Here is a 15,726-nt window from a genome sequence, read left to right as displayed (position 1 = left end):
CAGCAGTTTGAGCAGCTTCTTCCGGTATCCCCATGTTATGTGTTATAGTTGTAGGTGTTAAGAGTTAAGAGGAGGGGCCTGGGTCTCCTCGTTCTACTCTGGTGGCCCCAATCACATGCCCAGTGCGGTGTTGTCTGCTGGGGACACAGGACAGTGGACTCTTGTCCTTGTCTCAGAACTCCTTATTCCTGGGGTCAGGTAGATAATCTCAACCTAGTATGAAATGTGTTGAGATCCAGCAGGTGGGGTGCCCTGAAGGAAGCAAACATTCCCAGGCAGAGAGGATGCGTGGAGCCCCACTAGAGTGGAAGGGCATTCTAGGGGGAGGGCCTTGCAGGTGCAAAGGCCTTCAGGTATCAAACAGCCAGCCCAGGGCAGAGGGGAGGAGGGGATTGGTAGATTTCAGCAAAAGGTGGGGTGGGCCAGGTGAGCACTTTGGCGGGAAGAGGACTTGAGGGTGGGGCCTGATGAAGGTTTGCTGCAGAGGCCAGAACATCCGGCGCTGTACTCCCCAGGCCCGGCTGCTGTGGAGGAAGGGCCTTGCCGCCACCAATGCCACCGCTGGCTCCGGGGAGGATTATCTATTTTAGCAACTCCCGGAGGGCGGAGGAAGGGAGCGCCCAGCCTGTGCCAGTTAGCGCAGGCAGCTCTGGAGCGGGCACAGGAGCGCCGACTCCAGGCGTGGGAGGCTGGGGCAGGCTGCACAGGGCTCTGCCAGAGGGCAGGAGGGCACAATGCTGGCGGTGTCACTCAAGTGGCGGCTGGGCGTGGTGAGGCGGCGGCTAAAAGGTGCCGGTGAGTCTGGGTGGACGGCCAGGGGCCCAGAGGGACTTCCTGGGCTCCCCGCCTGTCCTCAATCACCCCTGCTCTCCCTCCCCCTCTCTCTCGCGGAGCCTTTTGGGTTTCTGTGCTGTGTCTCTCTCTCTCCCTCTGTATCTCTGCCCCAGACCACTCCAGTTCCCTTACCCGTCTCTCCACCGCTCTGCTTCCTTCTCTCTCTCCTCCATCGCTCTGTCTCGGTCTCTCTGCTCTCTCTGGGTCTGTTCCTTTCTCTCCCACTGTCTCTCTGTCTCTCTCTCCTCTCTCTCCCACTGTCTCTCTGCCTGGCCTCTGGGTCTCTCCGTGTCTCTCTCTCCTGCTGTCTGCCCTCCTTCACCCAGTTCTCTGCTCCCGCCTCTGCTCTGCCTTCTCTCTCCCACTCTGTCTGTCTCTGTCTTGCTCTTCTCTGTTCCTCTTCCACTGTCACTGTCTCTCTTTGGGTCTCTCTGGACTTTCCTGTGTGTCTCCTTCATCGCCCCCACCCCTTCCCAGGGCACGTCCCCAGCAGCCTTTTCTCTCCTTCCTGTTGAGGCCATGAGGCTGTCCAGATGGGCTGGGATTGCCTAGCAGGGGAGCTGTGTGTGGGGGAGCAGGGGTGGGAGGGAGCGAGGAGCTGAACGTGGAGAGTTGGGACAGGGAACCTAGGTGAAGGCGGCCTGCCTCTGGGCAAGACTCTGTATGCTGAGCCCCAGCCTGTGCGGGGTCCCATGACTGGACACATGCTCAGCTCCTCAGAGTGCTAGGAGGGGGCTTAGGGTGGGACCAAGATTGGAGTGGGGGTGTGGAGGAGCTGGAGTTAAGCCCCCCAGGCTGTGTGACCCCAGGATTCACCTATGTTGCCATTTCTCCATCTACAGCACGGGGAGGAGGGAGGTGGTGGAGGGAGCACAATCTCTATGCTTCAGGCTTAGGACCAAGAATCATCTTACTGTCAACGGGAACAGCAGTGACAGACATTCACTCAGCGCCACTGTGTGCCAAGCAGTGCATTCACTCATTCATTCCTCACAGTAGCCCTGCAAGGCTGGTCCCGTCCTCATTCTGATTGTGCAGAGGAGGAAAATGAGGCACAGAGAAGTTAAGTAACTTGCCTAAGGCCACACAGCTGACATACGGAGGCTCTCTCCAGCCAGTGAGCTTGTAACTGAGCATTTTCCAGACTCTGAGGTGCCTACACAGGGAGCATCTTTCTCAGGGAGGTGTCGGGGATGGGGGTGGGTGTCCGTGCGGCAGCAGAGGGCTCTAGGTCCTGCACTGGCCTCAGGGCAGCTGGTGGCCTGACATCCTGGAAGTCCCTGGAAGCCCGGTCCACAGAGGCAGAGCAGTTGGTGCCTGGAGAACATCAGGAGCAGGCCTCTCCTTGGGTCTGGTCAGAGACTCCTGTGCTGAGACCACCCCCGCAGGAGACACTCCCTCCCCCATTGAGGCTGCTGTCCTCTGTTCAGGTCCACAGACCCTAAGAGGCCAGTGGGATCCTCCCAGGCTGGAGGGACAGATGAAATCCTGGGTTGGCTCCAGATTTGAGCTTCCCCAAGATTTGGAGAGCAGCCTACTACATGCTGTGGATCAGGCTCTGCATCTTGGAGATGCAGGAAATGCTTACATTGGCCCAGACAGACCAGGGTTCAAATCTTGTCCTGGCTCTTACTCCCTGTGTGGCCTTGGACGGCTACTCAACCTCAGTTTCCTCCCGTGGTAAAGTGAGCCCAAGAAAAACTGCCCTTCTGAGATTGCAGTGCCAATTGAGGAAGTTTGGGACGTAGAGTAGACTCCTGGAATTTTTAATTCCATCTTCCCCGTAGTGACCCAACCACTTACTTCCTCTCCCCGTGTACACACCACTGTCCCCAGGGCAGTCACATCTGGGGCCAGCATAGCTCTTGATAGAAAATAAGCAAAGGAAAGAGGAGGGCTCAGCCTGGTTGATTGAGGACACACTGTGTGCAGACTTGAGCCAGGCTCCTGCCCGACCCCTCTCCACCCCTTCACGGAGGGCACTGAGGGAGGCACAAGGAACTTGATTTGCCCATGAAGTGAGCCTGTACATTCGCGAAAACGAAACCTCAAGGGAGAAGAATCCAAGAGATATGGGAGAACGCAAGGTGTTTCTTCTGTTTTCTTCTTCAAAATATTTTTTTCAAAAAATGCCTGGCGACACGTTTATCCGTTTCCAGCCTATATGATTTTAATGAGCCGTCCTGTTGCTCATCTTCTCCGGGTAAGGACCCATTTTCTCACTCTGAATACTTGGGCAGAGGTCCCTGGGCCACATGGCCATGTGAGACCCCTCCTATGTCCTCCAAACTGAGACTCAAGGGTGTAGTTATTGCCTCTAGAAGGAAGCAATGATTTTGCTTGAGAGAGGTCAAAAGAGACTCCCAGAGCTGGGTATTTAAGGATGAGTAAGAGTTTGCCAGGTAGATAAGCAGGGGAGCAGCTCATGAAAATGCCTGGAGGTGGCCAGGTGCAGTGGCTCATGCCTGTAATCCTAGCACTTTGGGAGACCGAGGCGGGCAGATCCCTTGAGGTCAGGAGTTCGAGACAAGCCTGGCCAACATATGGTGAAATCCCATCTCTACTAAAAAAATTAACTGGATGTGGTAGCACGTGTCTGTAATCCCAGCTACTTGGGAAGCTGAGACAGGAGAATCGCTTGGACCCGGGAGGCAGAGGTTGTAGTGAGCCAAGATGGTGCTACTGCACTCCAGCCTGGGCGACAGAGCAAGACTCCGTCTCTTAAAAAAAAAGAAAATGCCTGGAGGCTTGAAAGATCTGCCTCAAGACCCCATGAGAGCCTTGGTCAGCATGAAGGGTGTGGGGAGAGGAGAGAGGCAGGGTGGAGGAGGTGAAAGGCTGTGGAGCTTGAACCCTGTCCTGGGGGCAGTGGGAACCATGGATGGTCCTTGAGCAGCAGAGAGTGGAGGACTGCTTCGAGTGTTAGAATAGGATCTGGACCAGGTATGGTAGTAGCTCATGCCTATAATCCCAGAACTTTGGGAGACTGAGGTGGGCAGATCACTTGAGGCCAGGAGTTCAAGACCAGCCTGGCTAACATGGTGAAACCCCATCACTACTTAAAATACAAAAATTAGCCATGCACGGTGGTGCATGCCTGTAATCCCAGCTACCTGGGAGGCTGAGGCAAGAGAATCGCTTGAACCTGGGAGGCAGTGGTTGCAGTGAGCTGAGATTGTGCCAAAATAAATAAATAAATAAATAAATAAATAAATAAATAAATAGGGAGAGAGAAAGAAAAGAATAGGCGCTGGCTGTGCTCTGCAGACCATAGGTGGGGTTGGAGGAAGGAGGCTTGGGTGGGGCCCAGGCAGGAGGTGAGGAGCCAGGACTGTCGGGTGGGCAGAACTGATGGATGTAGAGGCAGGAGAATAGCCTGTGTCACTTATTCATTCAACAAATATTTATTGAGCACCTATTATGTCATAAGTATTGTTCTAGGCCCTTGGGGTGCAACAGGGAACAAGACAGACATAAGCCCCTGTCCTGGCCCTCCTGAGCTTTGTCTGCCTGTGCCCACTCTGCGGTGCTGGTCTGTGATGAATTATTCACTCCCTCCTTCCGCTCCTTAATGAGGCTCCCCTTGGCCTCCCACACGCCACCACATCCGGCTCCTGGCATGTCTCCTGGCAGCCACATCAGGGCCTCAAATCTGACTCCCAGCGTGGAAATGAGCCCTCTCTCTCCAGTGCCCCACTCCTGAGCCTCTGCCCTCCTCCATGCCTGCGGGCACCAGAATTTCAGATCAGCTATAGTGGCTCGAAGACCAGGTGATTTTTTTTTTTTTTTTTTTTTTGAATCAAGAAGACAGGGATAAACTTGCGTCCTGGAATTGCAGAATCCCAGCAGGCTGGAGTGAACCTCTAGACCTGTTCTGTGTTTCCCAAACGTTTATGGAGCACTTGCTGTGTGCCAGGCACTTCCCATGTACTTTCTCACCCTTGCAACAGGCCTGTGCGTTATGAACTAAATCACCCCATTTGCAGCTGAGGAAACTGAGGCTTAAAGACGAAGTTAGTTTCTAAGGTCACACACCTAGGAAAGAAGTACTGGAGCATGAGCCTACCCAGGCCGCCTGACTTCCAAACATTTCACCCCGGGGGCGTTCCTTCACGGTCAGCTTATTCAGCCTCCCCTGCTGGGTGCAAGGGACCCCTTGGTTGTATTCCCAACATGTGGCCACTCCTCTGCTTTCCCCAGGCTCCCCTGAGTCCTCTGCCTTCTCTCTGCTTCTCCTGTCCCGGGACAGCCCTGCAGAAAAAGCGATGCCTCTCCCCGCCCCAGGCTGTGAGCCCCGCTCCCCACAGGACACAGTCTCCGCCCTCTCCACCTGGCTGCCACCTCTGTCCGTACCTCATCCTCTCTGTGTCCCTCTTGCAGAGCAGAGCCCAGAGTGGAGCCCAGGGCCTGGGGAGGTCTGAGCTGGGCAGAGCAGACAGATGTGCCAAGCCCCTCCCGGAATGTCCCAACTGCACATTGGCCTTGCTTGCGCGTGTCTCCCTCTGGAACGCAAGCTGATCTCGTCATCTCAGGTCCCGGCATTGTCTCCGTCTGTCGGCTTGAATGTTCAGTCCAGCAGAACCATCTGCCTGTCTTAATTGTCTGGATCATTGTGAAGGCTCTCAGCCCTGTCTCCCCACCCACTGGGGAGATGGTCAGATGCAACAGAAAGCACCTCCATCAGCCAAGGGACTGAGGCTGACTGTGACTCTTCATGGGTCCTTGGCAGGTCCGTGTTCTTCCTGGCCTCAGTATCCCTTCTGGGCCCCTGCTGTCCTGGGTCTGGAAGCCTTGCAGCCTCCCCCTTCCCGCCCACTCACTCCCCTTGGGCCAGCCTTGGCTCTCTGATTCTCACATTTTGCTATCTTGGTCGAGGTAGTGGTGACTCATAAGCAGATGTGGTGGGCAGGTGGGCGGGTGAAACGGGGCACATGGCCTGCAGTCGCTAACAGCCACATAATGGGGGCTGCTGGGGTCCCTGTAGGATGACCTTGGGTAAGATCCTTGCTCCGTGCTGTGTCTCAGTGCCCATGTGCAGAGTGGGTTTGTTGAGGAAGGTTTGTTTGGGGTTTGTAAGTAGCCGAGGGTCATTTGGAATTCAAGCTGGGGATGGAGGTGGAGGGGTTCTAGGCTGGCTGAGGCCAGAGCTGAAGCAGCCCCCAAAGACCGCAAGCCCTACTTCTCCTGCGGCCACGCATGTACTCCCATTTTATACATGGGGAGATGGAGGCTGGTTTTGCCCAAGGTCATCCAGCCCGTCAGAGATGGAGGTAGATCCAGGACTTGAACTCAGGACCCCTCTGAGGCCCCAGCGGTGCTGCTGCAGGGAGGGTGGCATACTAGAATGTTCCTCACACTTCATCACCATGCTGGTGTCTTCTTCTAGGGGTAGATGGGCAAGGAAGAGTGTGGGATGGCCAGTGAGTTGACACACAGTGGGACTGAGAGGTGCCGAGAGCTTGGAGCCCTAGATGAGGCCCCAGTCAGCGGGAGGGCTTCCTGAGGCAGCAGTCTTGGAGGGCTTGTAGGACTTGGCCTGGCAGACAGGGATTAGGAAGAGGGCATTCCTGGAGGATGGTGATAAAAAGGCTCGAAGGTGGGAATAGGCTCTGCTACTTGGTGCTGGGAATGGGAGGCAGGGAGGATGGAGAGGGCTGGTCGGTTTGGGGCACAGGGGGCTCAGCTGCTGGGCAGCAGGCACTGGCCTGGAAATCCCAGGGTCAAGCCCTGTCCTCAAACACATGGTCTCTGCCAGGGCCCACCCCCAAACCCTGCGGGTCTCCCACCCCTACACCTCTGCCGATCTCTCTGGCATATTCTCAGCTGGGCAGCCTGGGGTCCTTGGATGGTCCTTCCCATGTTCTCACCCTGCCCGAGGGTCCACCGTGGGTTTACAGCTCCAGGATTCTCTTTCAATATTCAAGTCTACCATGAGGACACAGAATCTGGTGATCACCACGTCCACCAAGCCCTTTGAGAATGTGTGTGAACTGAACTGTGATTTAAGGCTTAGGAGCCGGAGAACTGAGCTGTCTCTGGGCTCCAGTTTCCTTGTCTGTAAAATGAAACGATTGATGAGCCTAGCTTCATGGGACTGAAGTAAACGCCCCTAGAGGCGAGAAGTAGTATGAAATCTGTAGGGTGCTGGGTAGGGGCCAGCCAGGATTGTCATTATTAGAGGCTTATGTTCCCATTTTCTCTGAGCCTCAGTTTCCCCACTTGGACATAAAGGGTGTCTGTCCAGCGTGGTCAGATGTTGTGGCATCTGGGAGGATGGTTTGTTCTTCCTGGTTGGGGGAGCCCCCAGGAGGTGGCTCTGGAATAACAGGGTGAATGGTCACCACCGTGTTCAGCCACACACTGGGTCCCCACTGAAGCCACATCCAGACTGAGCTGTGGCCTCTCCTGCCAGGGCTCAGAGGCCATGGTGTGGGACCAGGGGGAGCCATAGGGAGGCAGGCTGCAGCTGGGATAACAGAGTGACTCTCGCCCCTCACAACTGTTCAGGAATAGGGTGGGCTGCTCAGAGGTGGTGAGCTCCCATTTATGGGGGTGTACAAGCTGTACTAAACAGCAGAGAGGATTCCTGCGTGTTAGAAGGGATGAATTGTTGGTTTCTTTCCAATATGGCAATTCAGAGATTATGTACATTCATCATATATTTCTCATTCATTCATTCTGCAAACACCTGTGTAGCACTTACTGTGTGCACAACCCTGCCCTGGGCATGGGGTTGAAATCAGTGAGCAAGACAGTTGTGGATCTCCCATTTAGTGGAAAAGAAAAGGTGGAGGAAGGGCTGAGAGGAAAGGCATTGGAGGAAAGGCTGAGGGAGGTAAGAGACACACCCCGCGTGGCCAGGGTGGGCCTCTGGGTGGAGGTATTAGACTGGACTCTAAGGATGAAAATGAGGAAGAACATTCCAGACAAAGGGAAGAGTCTGTACAAAGGGCTCGAGGAGGGAGCACCTGGTTCTTATGGTCTGGCCCTCTGCCCATCCTAGTTGGGCCGCCTTAACAAAGCCCCTTCCCCTCTCTTGACTTCGGTTTCGCACTGTAGCATGGGAATAGCAATGTCTATCCCACAGGACTCTTGAAAGATTCCATAAGACAGTGTACATAAAGTGTTGCGTATCTAGTAGGTGCTCAGCAAATGCTGGCCCTTTCCTTCTCTCTAGGACATTTGCGTATGGACGGAGGGTCATGCTTCATCCATGGGTGGGTGGTGGGACTCCGGGCACAGTGTTAGCCACAGGCTGACCCTGAGACCAAAGCCGGTCACAGGCACAGGATGACAGCTGTGCCCACCCCTCCCGAAGCCTCGTCCACTACCCTCATGCCTTGATTACCAGCCACAAGGGGGAGTCGCTGCATTAACTCCAGGGTGCGGAGGCCCGTGCACTGCTCCTGACGGCTTGGCCTGTGTACAGCTGCACAAGCTCTCTGTGTCTTCACCGGAGGGGCCTCCGGAGAGCCTGCTCCTTCCTAAATGTCATCCACATGGCCGGTCACAGTGCCAGGAATGCCCTGATTCAGTGCCCTCTCTTCTCAGAACTGTGTCTGCAGAATCTGGCCCTGGGTGCCTAGCCAGCCACCTGCTCTTTGGGGACCCTTTTGGTGGTACCTTTCCTTCCCACTTCCCACCCTCTGCCCAGGCTGTGCCCTCTCCCTGGAAGTCCCTGCCTACCTTACCTTTGAGTGTTGAGTTTCTTTGTCCCTCAAGGCTTGGCTCAGACACCGCCTCCACCCAGCAGCTTTCCTGGACTCCTCCTCTGAGCATCCCTGACTCTGTGGCCACCTTTGTTCTGGGTCGGTTTGTAGCAGATCCTCTTTGGATGTAGTTCTTTCTACAAGAGATGCTGACATTTCAACATGTGTAATGTTCTTGGCCTATAGTAGGCCCTATGTGAGCAGTGGCTGGACTTCGAACTTGGGTCTCTTGAGTCCCAGTGCGGGACTTTCTCTAGGACAGGGCAGGGAAGGGCCACTGCCATCCTGAGATTAGATGCTTAATGCCGCTTTTTCCTGGACCTGAGCCCCAATAGCTTTGTCCATTTATTTCCATGTTTTGCTTTCTGTTAGGAAAGCAGAGAGAGGGCAGGTGGACAGTCAGAGTAGCCCCTGAGGGGAGGAGGATGGGGAGGGTGGACAGACAGCAAGGCCCAACCCCTCATCCAGGAGCGTTTTGAGCACCCATTCAAGTCAGTTTTCTAAGACACTTCGCTGACCCTATCCCTCTCTCCCTCCGAACTCTTCCAGCAGCATCCTTAGGAGAGAGTTTCAACTTCTAACATGCCATCTGAGGCACCTATTTATTTTTAATTTTTTAACTCCAAGTTCCAAAGGTTGAGCTAAATTTCTCAGTTCAAAGCACACATTGTTCTGGGCCATCCCAGTGCCGGATCTGGCTCTGTATTATCTTATTTCCTCTCCTTCATGCCCTATCGCCACCCCAAATTACTTCCCTCTAAACTTGCACTTGAAATAGGTGAAATAGGTATTTAAGTCTGTGTGTGCCCTTGCAGGATAGATAGTGCTTTATGTGTCTGCTTTCAATAGATAATGACACCACATTTCAATACATAACTGATACCACAGGGTAGATCTCATCTGTCTCTCTTCTTTCCTTCCTTTCCATCTTTCCTGCCTCCTTTCTCCCTTCCTTTCTTTCTTTAATGTGACACCAGGTTTTCTAAGATCCATTCATGTGGCTGCACTTCTAACTGCTGTGTCACACTCCACAGTGTGTAGTCACCATGTTAACTGTCCCCTACCCTAGGATAGAGTCCCAGGTCACCTTTACCAACATTCTCAAGAGTTCACGCCCCTTAGGGACCTGGGTAGGGGTAGAATTACTCTGCAATAACTTCAGGAGTGAGGATTCTGGGACACAGGTGGCCAGACGTGGAATTTCTCCTAACACTGCCAGCTGCTGCCACTGTGGCTGCCTCAGTTGACCCCCCACCAGCAGTGCTGTGACTTTCCATCTCTGTCTCCCCACATCTTCACCAGCACTTGGTTTTGTCTGCATTTCTAGCATTTGCCATTTTGAGGAGAGTCAAGTGAGAGCTCGCTGTTTCTGTTTCCACATCTCTGGTGACAGTTAGCTGGGACACCTCTGCATGAACTTGGGGCTGTTTGCCCTCCACGCTCTGTGCCTCGCCAGTTTATAGCTGGTGCCCATTTTTCTTTTTCTTTCTGTTTTGCCTGGCAGTTCCTCAGACGTGCCCTGTTGGCTGTCATTAGAGGAGCTTTGATGCTTAACTGAAGAGGAAATGAGGCTCAGAGCAGAAGGGACCTGGATTCCAGATCTCCTGCCTCTGAAGTGCCTGGCCCATTTCCTCCCCCAGACCCCTCACCCTGTGCCATCCTGACCCTTGCAGCCCACTCCCGGTAGTTGCCATTGCAAAACAGAAGTTAGGTCACACCACGACCCTGCCAAAAACCCTCCCCTGACACTCAACAGAATCCCAACTCCTCTCCCTGGGCCCTGCTGACCTTGTCTCTGTGCCTCAGCTGCACCTGCCCCTCAGCTGCTCCTGGCACCCAAGCTTGGTCGGCCTACCTGGAACTTCCTCCTGCCTTTGTGCCTTCTCATCTGGCTCCGGGCAGTTACTGCAGAGCAGTCCCCTCCCTCTAGCCAACCCACAGGTCCCTATGGGGTGTGAAGATGCTGGTGAAGGAGACCTGGGGCTCAACTTAAAAGTTGCCTACTCTGAGAGGCTCTCCCTGACCACCTGCCTTGTATTCTGTGTGCCAACATCGTGACTATGTCTGTCACAGCTCTCAGGACCATCTCAAATGCCTTCTGTCTGTCTGTTTTTCTTGCTGGATCTCTGGTCCTCCCTAGACCAGAAGCTCTAAGAAGGGAGGGTCTGCTTGCTCTGTTCACTGCTGAAACCTCTGGCCCAGCTGACCTCTGGAAAGTAGTAGGTGCTTAGTAGATATTCTCTGAGCGAATGAGTGACCAGAGAGACACGGCAGGGCCATGATCATGCTGGCCATCTTCCTGTGCCCACATGCTATAGTTTTCTAGGTGTTTCACTCATTCACTGAGCTTCTCAGCAAAGACCTTGTTAGTACAGACAACTTCATCATCCACATTTTAGAGGAGAAACCTGAGGCTCAGAGAGGCCCACTGTACAGTTGTAGTCCCATGTCCTCTCCTCCAGGAGGGAAGCTATTGTGGGTGTCAAGGGAAGCATGGAACCCAAGAGGGAGCCCCTGGGAGCTGTCCCATCCGTGGCCAGGCCCCTGGCCTGCTGGTGACTTGAGCCTGCCCAGTCAGGGGTTCCCGGCTCCTCTGAACATGTGTTTGTATCTGGCTGGCTGCCCTGGGCTTCGTGACTCTGTTCACATGCCTGGGCTGTGGAGAGTGGTTCGGTGTGTGCATTTCTCAGGGCCACTGGGTGGGGATGCCATCGGGCAGGCCTCGGTTCAAACCCTGGCTCCCCCTGATATTTTGCCTAAGGGCAAGTGACTTCACCTTTCTGGGCCCTGGCTTCCTCATCTCAAGTGGAGATGTTCCTGGGATGAAATGAGAAAATGTGTGCAAAATGCTGGTCACAAGGCCTAGTGCGTGGAGTCTCTGTTCCAATTATGTTGACAGTGGCTCTTCTCAACATTCTGGAAACCCCCTCTCCTGGGTCTGTCCACACGGCTGCCATGCTTTGCTCTTGCGGCTGTCAGAGCCTCCTTGGCCTGTGGCCTTGCGTGTTTTCCTGTAGGCTGGCAGGCTCTGTGGGTCTGAGGCCCACAGCTTCAGGCAGCCCGCTGGGTGGCACTACCCCTGAAGCTCCTTCCAGCCTTCTCTGAAGTCAGGTGAGGGGCCATGGGGGCTGGGGAGATGTGGGATACCTTAGACAGAGTGGGGACAAGACCAAACAGCACCCCCTAAGAGGGGGTCACCTAGTGCCCCTCTCCTGTGGCTGGTGGAATCCCAGACTGAGCCTCAGTTTCCCCATCTATAAAATGGGTACAATAATGCCTGCCTGGCTGAAATGTTTAACAACAAGATGCAGGTTCTGAGAGGTTCTGAGAGGACCAGGCAGGGAGGGAGCAATTGCCCCGGCCTGGCCCCTGGGGTGGAGGGAGGAGGGTCGGAGGAAGAAGCAACTGACAGCCCAGAGCAATAAAGATTTATCTCTCTTGTCCTTGAATTGCCATCGCTGCCTCCCTCTCACCCAGACTTCATTTCCGGCTGTCACTCAGGGCCCCTGGTGGGCTCAGGACAAGGCTCGCCTGTGTTATGACAGACTCAGCCTTGGAGTCTGAGATGAAGGACAGAGGCCTGGGTCCAGGCCCTCGCTGTACTGGTGGGGCACCCCTGACAAGGCCCTCTCTGGGTCTCAGTTTTCCCACCTGTGCAGCATGAGCTTGGTTCTCAACCACAGTGGCCACTAGCCTCTGGGTGGGAAGGGCTAGGGATGCTAGGAACCCGCAGGGTGAGAGGCAGCCCCACGCAGCAGAATGCTCCAACTCTAGTGCCAGTGGTGCCCCACTGAGAGACCATGTGAGGGCCCTGCAGGCCTGGGCCTCCATTGGGAAGAGCATATGGTGACTGTGAGTTTGCAAACCCCTTCCAAGCTCTCTGACCCTCACTCCTCACAGGGGCAAAGTGAATCTCAGACAGATGTGACTTGCCCAGGGTCACACAGCTTGTGGGTGGTGGAGCTGGGATTCGAACCTGGGCACGTCTGACCTGTGTGCTTAGCTCCCTTGAAATTCTGTTTCTGGCCTGTTTGGCGGTGTTAGTTTGAGACTCTTGGCAGGCCAGTGAGTAGATGAACGCTTCCTGTTTCATTAATACGTGGTCTTCCCAACCCTAGGGGGCGAGTGTTTTCATTATTCTCATTCTACAGCCAAGAAAGCTGAGGTCCAGAGAGGTTTGGACAAGTGCCCCGATCACACAGGAATCCATCTTCCAATTGTCTCACAAACCTGGGGACATGGACGTATCAGGCCCCTCCTGACCAAAGAGGGGCTACCTGCCAGCTCAGTGGCCCTGCCATCTCCCCTGGGCTGCTTAGTCCCCCTCACGTGTCACCCACAGCATTTGAAACATGAAGCAGTCAGATGCTGTCCTCAGGAGCCCCTGGTGGCCTGGGTGCTTGGCAGGCCTGGCTTCCAGCCACCTTGCATGCCCAGGCAATCTGTTCCCCTTTTCCTCTGCTTCCCTGAAGTTGGCAGCACTGGACAAGAAGGATTGTCTTTGGAGGGTGATCAAGCAGCAGCTTTGCCTCCTCTCATGTCCTAGAAGGAGCCCTTGCTGCTCATTCCTAGGCCGCCTCCCAGACGGAAATCCTTCTCTCACCTACTCTCAGCCTGCACTCCATGTATGAGATTCTTACAAAGCTGTCTCGCCCCGCTGCACTACAGCCATCCTTAGCTCTCCATTTCCTGCAGGATGAAAGACAAACTCCTTAATATAGCGCTTCTCAAACTTCATATGCATCACCTGAGGACCCTCTTAATATGCAGCTTTTGATTTGGCAGGTCTGGGTGGGGCCTGAGTATCTGCGTATCTGACAAGCTCCGGGTGATGCAGATGCTGCTGGTCCTCAGACCGCACTTGGAGGAGCGAGACCACCCCTGGCCTGGCCGTATCTCTGTTTCCTTCTCTCAGCCATGGACTCACACACATGCAATGGCTTTTTCCTTCATCGACAAACTCCTTCCCATCCTTCAAAGTCAGTTCAAAAAAACCCTTCTCAGTGGACTCTCAGACAGAGCTAATTCCTCTTCCTCTGCACTCCCAGATGCTTTTACAAATCCCTGAAATCCTAAAACCCATAGCAGTGCCATTAAGAATAGCAGTGCTGGGGCCAGGCCTCCTGAGTGTGAAACTTGGCTCCATCCTTACCAGCTGGGTGACCTTGGGCAAGTTGCTTAACCTCTCTGTGCCAAGTTATTTATTTAAATTCTGTCTTGTTCCAAAATGGACCAATAATTGCTTCTGAACATGCACTTGGATAAAATCACATGAAAACGTGCTCAGTAGGTCGTCGAGGACAGAGGGCAAAGGGGAGATGCTGTTTCCCATCTGCCTCCTTGTCTTGGTCCTACAGTGCATAGCATGGCAGGCATTCAGAGAAACGCCACACAGAAGCTCTCCCATAATCCACGGCATGACCTTTCCAGGAGCTTGGGGGTCCACAAAAGTAAACTCCAAAGGAGCAGTGAGAGAGCCAGAAACTTGGCAAGGCTTCCAATTGCCAATCTTAATCACTCATTTAAATGCATCTGTATGGAGAGCAACTTTTTTTTTTAAGAGAAGGAGCAGAGAAACGTGGCAAGGCTTCCAATCACCAATCTTAATCACTCATTTAAATGCATCTGTATGGGGAGCAAATTTTTTTTTTTTTTTGAGAAGGAGCGGATACAGGAGTTTGAGACCAGCCTGGGCAACATGGCGAAAACCTCATCACTACAAAAAATGTAAAACTTAGCCAGGCATGATGGCACCTGCCTGTAGTCCCAGCTACTAGGGAGGCTGAAGTGGGAGGATCATCTGAGCCCAGCCAGTGTGTTGCAGTGAGTGGAGATTGTACCACTGCACTCCAGCCCAGGTGACAGTAAGACGCTGTCTCGAAAAATAAAAAAAGAGAGAGAGAGAGAAAGAGGGAGAAAGAAGGGGCAGATCTAACTCCAATGGCCTGGGTGCCACGTGCCTGTCCTCCCTGAATGAAGAGGCTATAGATGGAGGGAATGGAGGCGAGTGGGGTGAGGGTCTGTTAGAGCAGTTCACATGCACCCCTTCCTGCCTGGTTGAAGCTAAGACTGCTCCAAAGTGGCCTCTGTGCCCTGGTGAAGGTCAGGGTCTTCATGGCGAGCCTCTCTCTGACCACTGCCAGGGTACCGGTGACCACATTGAGTGTGTGTACCCCCTTCCCTGCATGATTTGAGTCATCCAGCAAATGTCCACTAAATTCAGGTCTTCCCTCTGCAATCTGACCCTCACTACCCCCACTGTGGCAGAGACCTTGGCATCACTGCTGGTCAAGGGAAACTTGCTTGGCACCTGGACCCTTCCCCTAGAAACAGATCTCAAGTTGCCCAAAGAGGAAGGCACCATGGGAAGTGGGCGACAGGGTAGGGTCTTGAGTTTGCAGATACAAAGGCATAAGTAGCCCCGCCCCAGATTTAGAACCTGGATTATTCTAAAGGTGCCACTGGTGTTGGACTGGCAGGAGCCATTGTGGAGTGGCCCAGGAATTGTGGCTAAATTCCATGCTGGGTCACTGTTCTGGAGGGAGCCCACAAGAAGCCTCGGGTCCCTAACTACAGGGCCGCCCTCTCCCACTAGCTGCAGGACACATGGAAGAAATATGAGGCTCGTGTGTGCCCATGTGGCCAGGAACTCCATGGGAGCCAGGCCTTGTCTGTCTGCTTCTCTCTTGCCAAATGCACTGTGCAGTTGTACAGGTTGTTGACACCCACCATTCAGTGTCCTGTGTCACCATCACCCCACCCTTCTTGGTGCCTGACCCTCAGTTGGTGCCAGCACACACTGGTGGGATGGAGAGCAGGGGAAATTGGGTGCAGCCTGCCACCCCTTCTCACAGACAGGTAGAGGAGGAGCCTCAGGTGTCCATTAGGATCAGCCTGGTCAGTCCTGAACCAACGTGGAGGAATCCCAGGAGTGTGCAAGGCTAAGGCCCAGCTGAGTCTGGGAGGGGGCAGAGCCTGCCAGGTGTGGCCGGAGCCTGTGACCAGCTGGCCCTGCCTATCAAGCCCAGAGGAGGGCAGATCCTCCACGCAGCTCACTTGGTCTTCACAAAAAGCTGGGTGGCCACTCCATGTGGCAGGCTACTGGGTCCATCTTACCCAAGAGAAAACTGAGACCTAGGAGAGGTAGTTGGAACATTGGTGGGAGGGCCCTGGAGGGTCTCTG

General features: G+C 54.2%; 1 protein-coding gene across 1 annotated transcript in view; it reads left to right on the top strand.

Moving 5' to 3' along the window:
• Window positions 1-638: 638 nt before the first annotated feature.
• Window positions 639-15,726, top strand: part of GRIP2 (glutamate receptor interacting protein 2) — a 63,496-nt gene continuing 48,408 nt past the window's right edge. The window contains exon 1 of the mRNA XM_011983632.1: window positions 639-795. Coding sequence (XP_011839022.1) covers window positions 735-795 — 61 coding nt within the window. The 5' untranslated portion in view covers window positions 639-734. The remainder of the gene's footprint in view (window positions 796-15,726) is intronic.

Source organism: Mandrillus leucophaeus, unplaced genomic scaffold, assembly GCF_000951045.1.
Source record: "Mandrillus leucophaeus isolate KB7577 unplaced genomic scaffold, Mleu.le_1.0 Scaffold252, whole genome shotgun sequence".
In the NCBI taxonomy this organism is placed as follows: domain Eukaryota; kingdom Metazoa; phylum Chordata; class Mammalia; order Primates; family Cercopithecidae; genus Mandrillus; species Mandrillus leucophaeus.
Note: the sequence above shows the minus strand (reverse complement) of the source record. Positions and strands in the feature narration are given on the sequence as shown.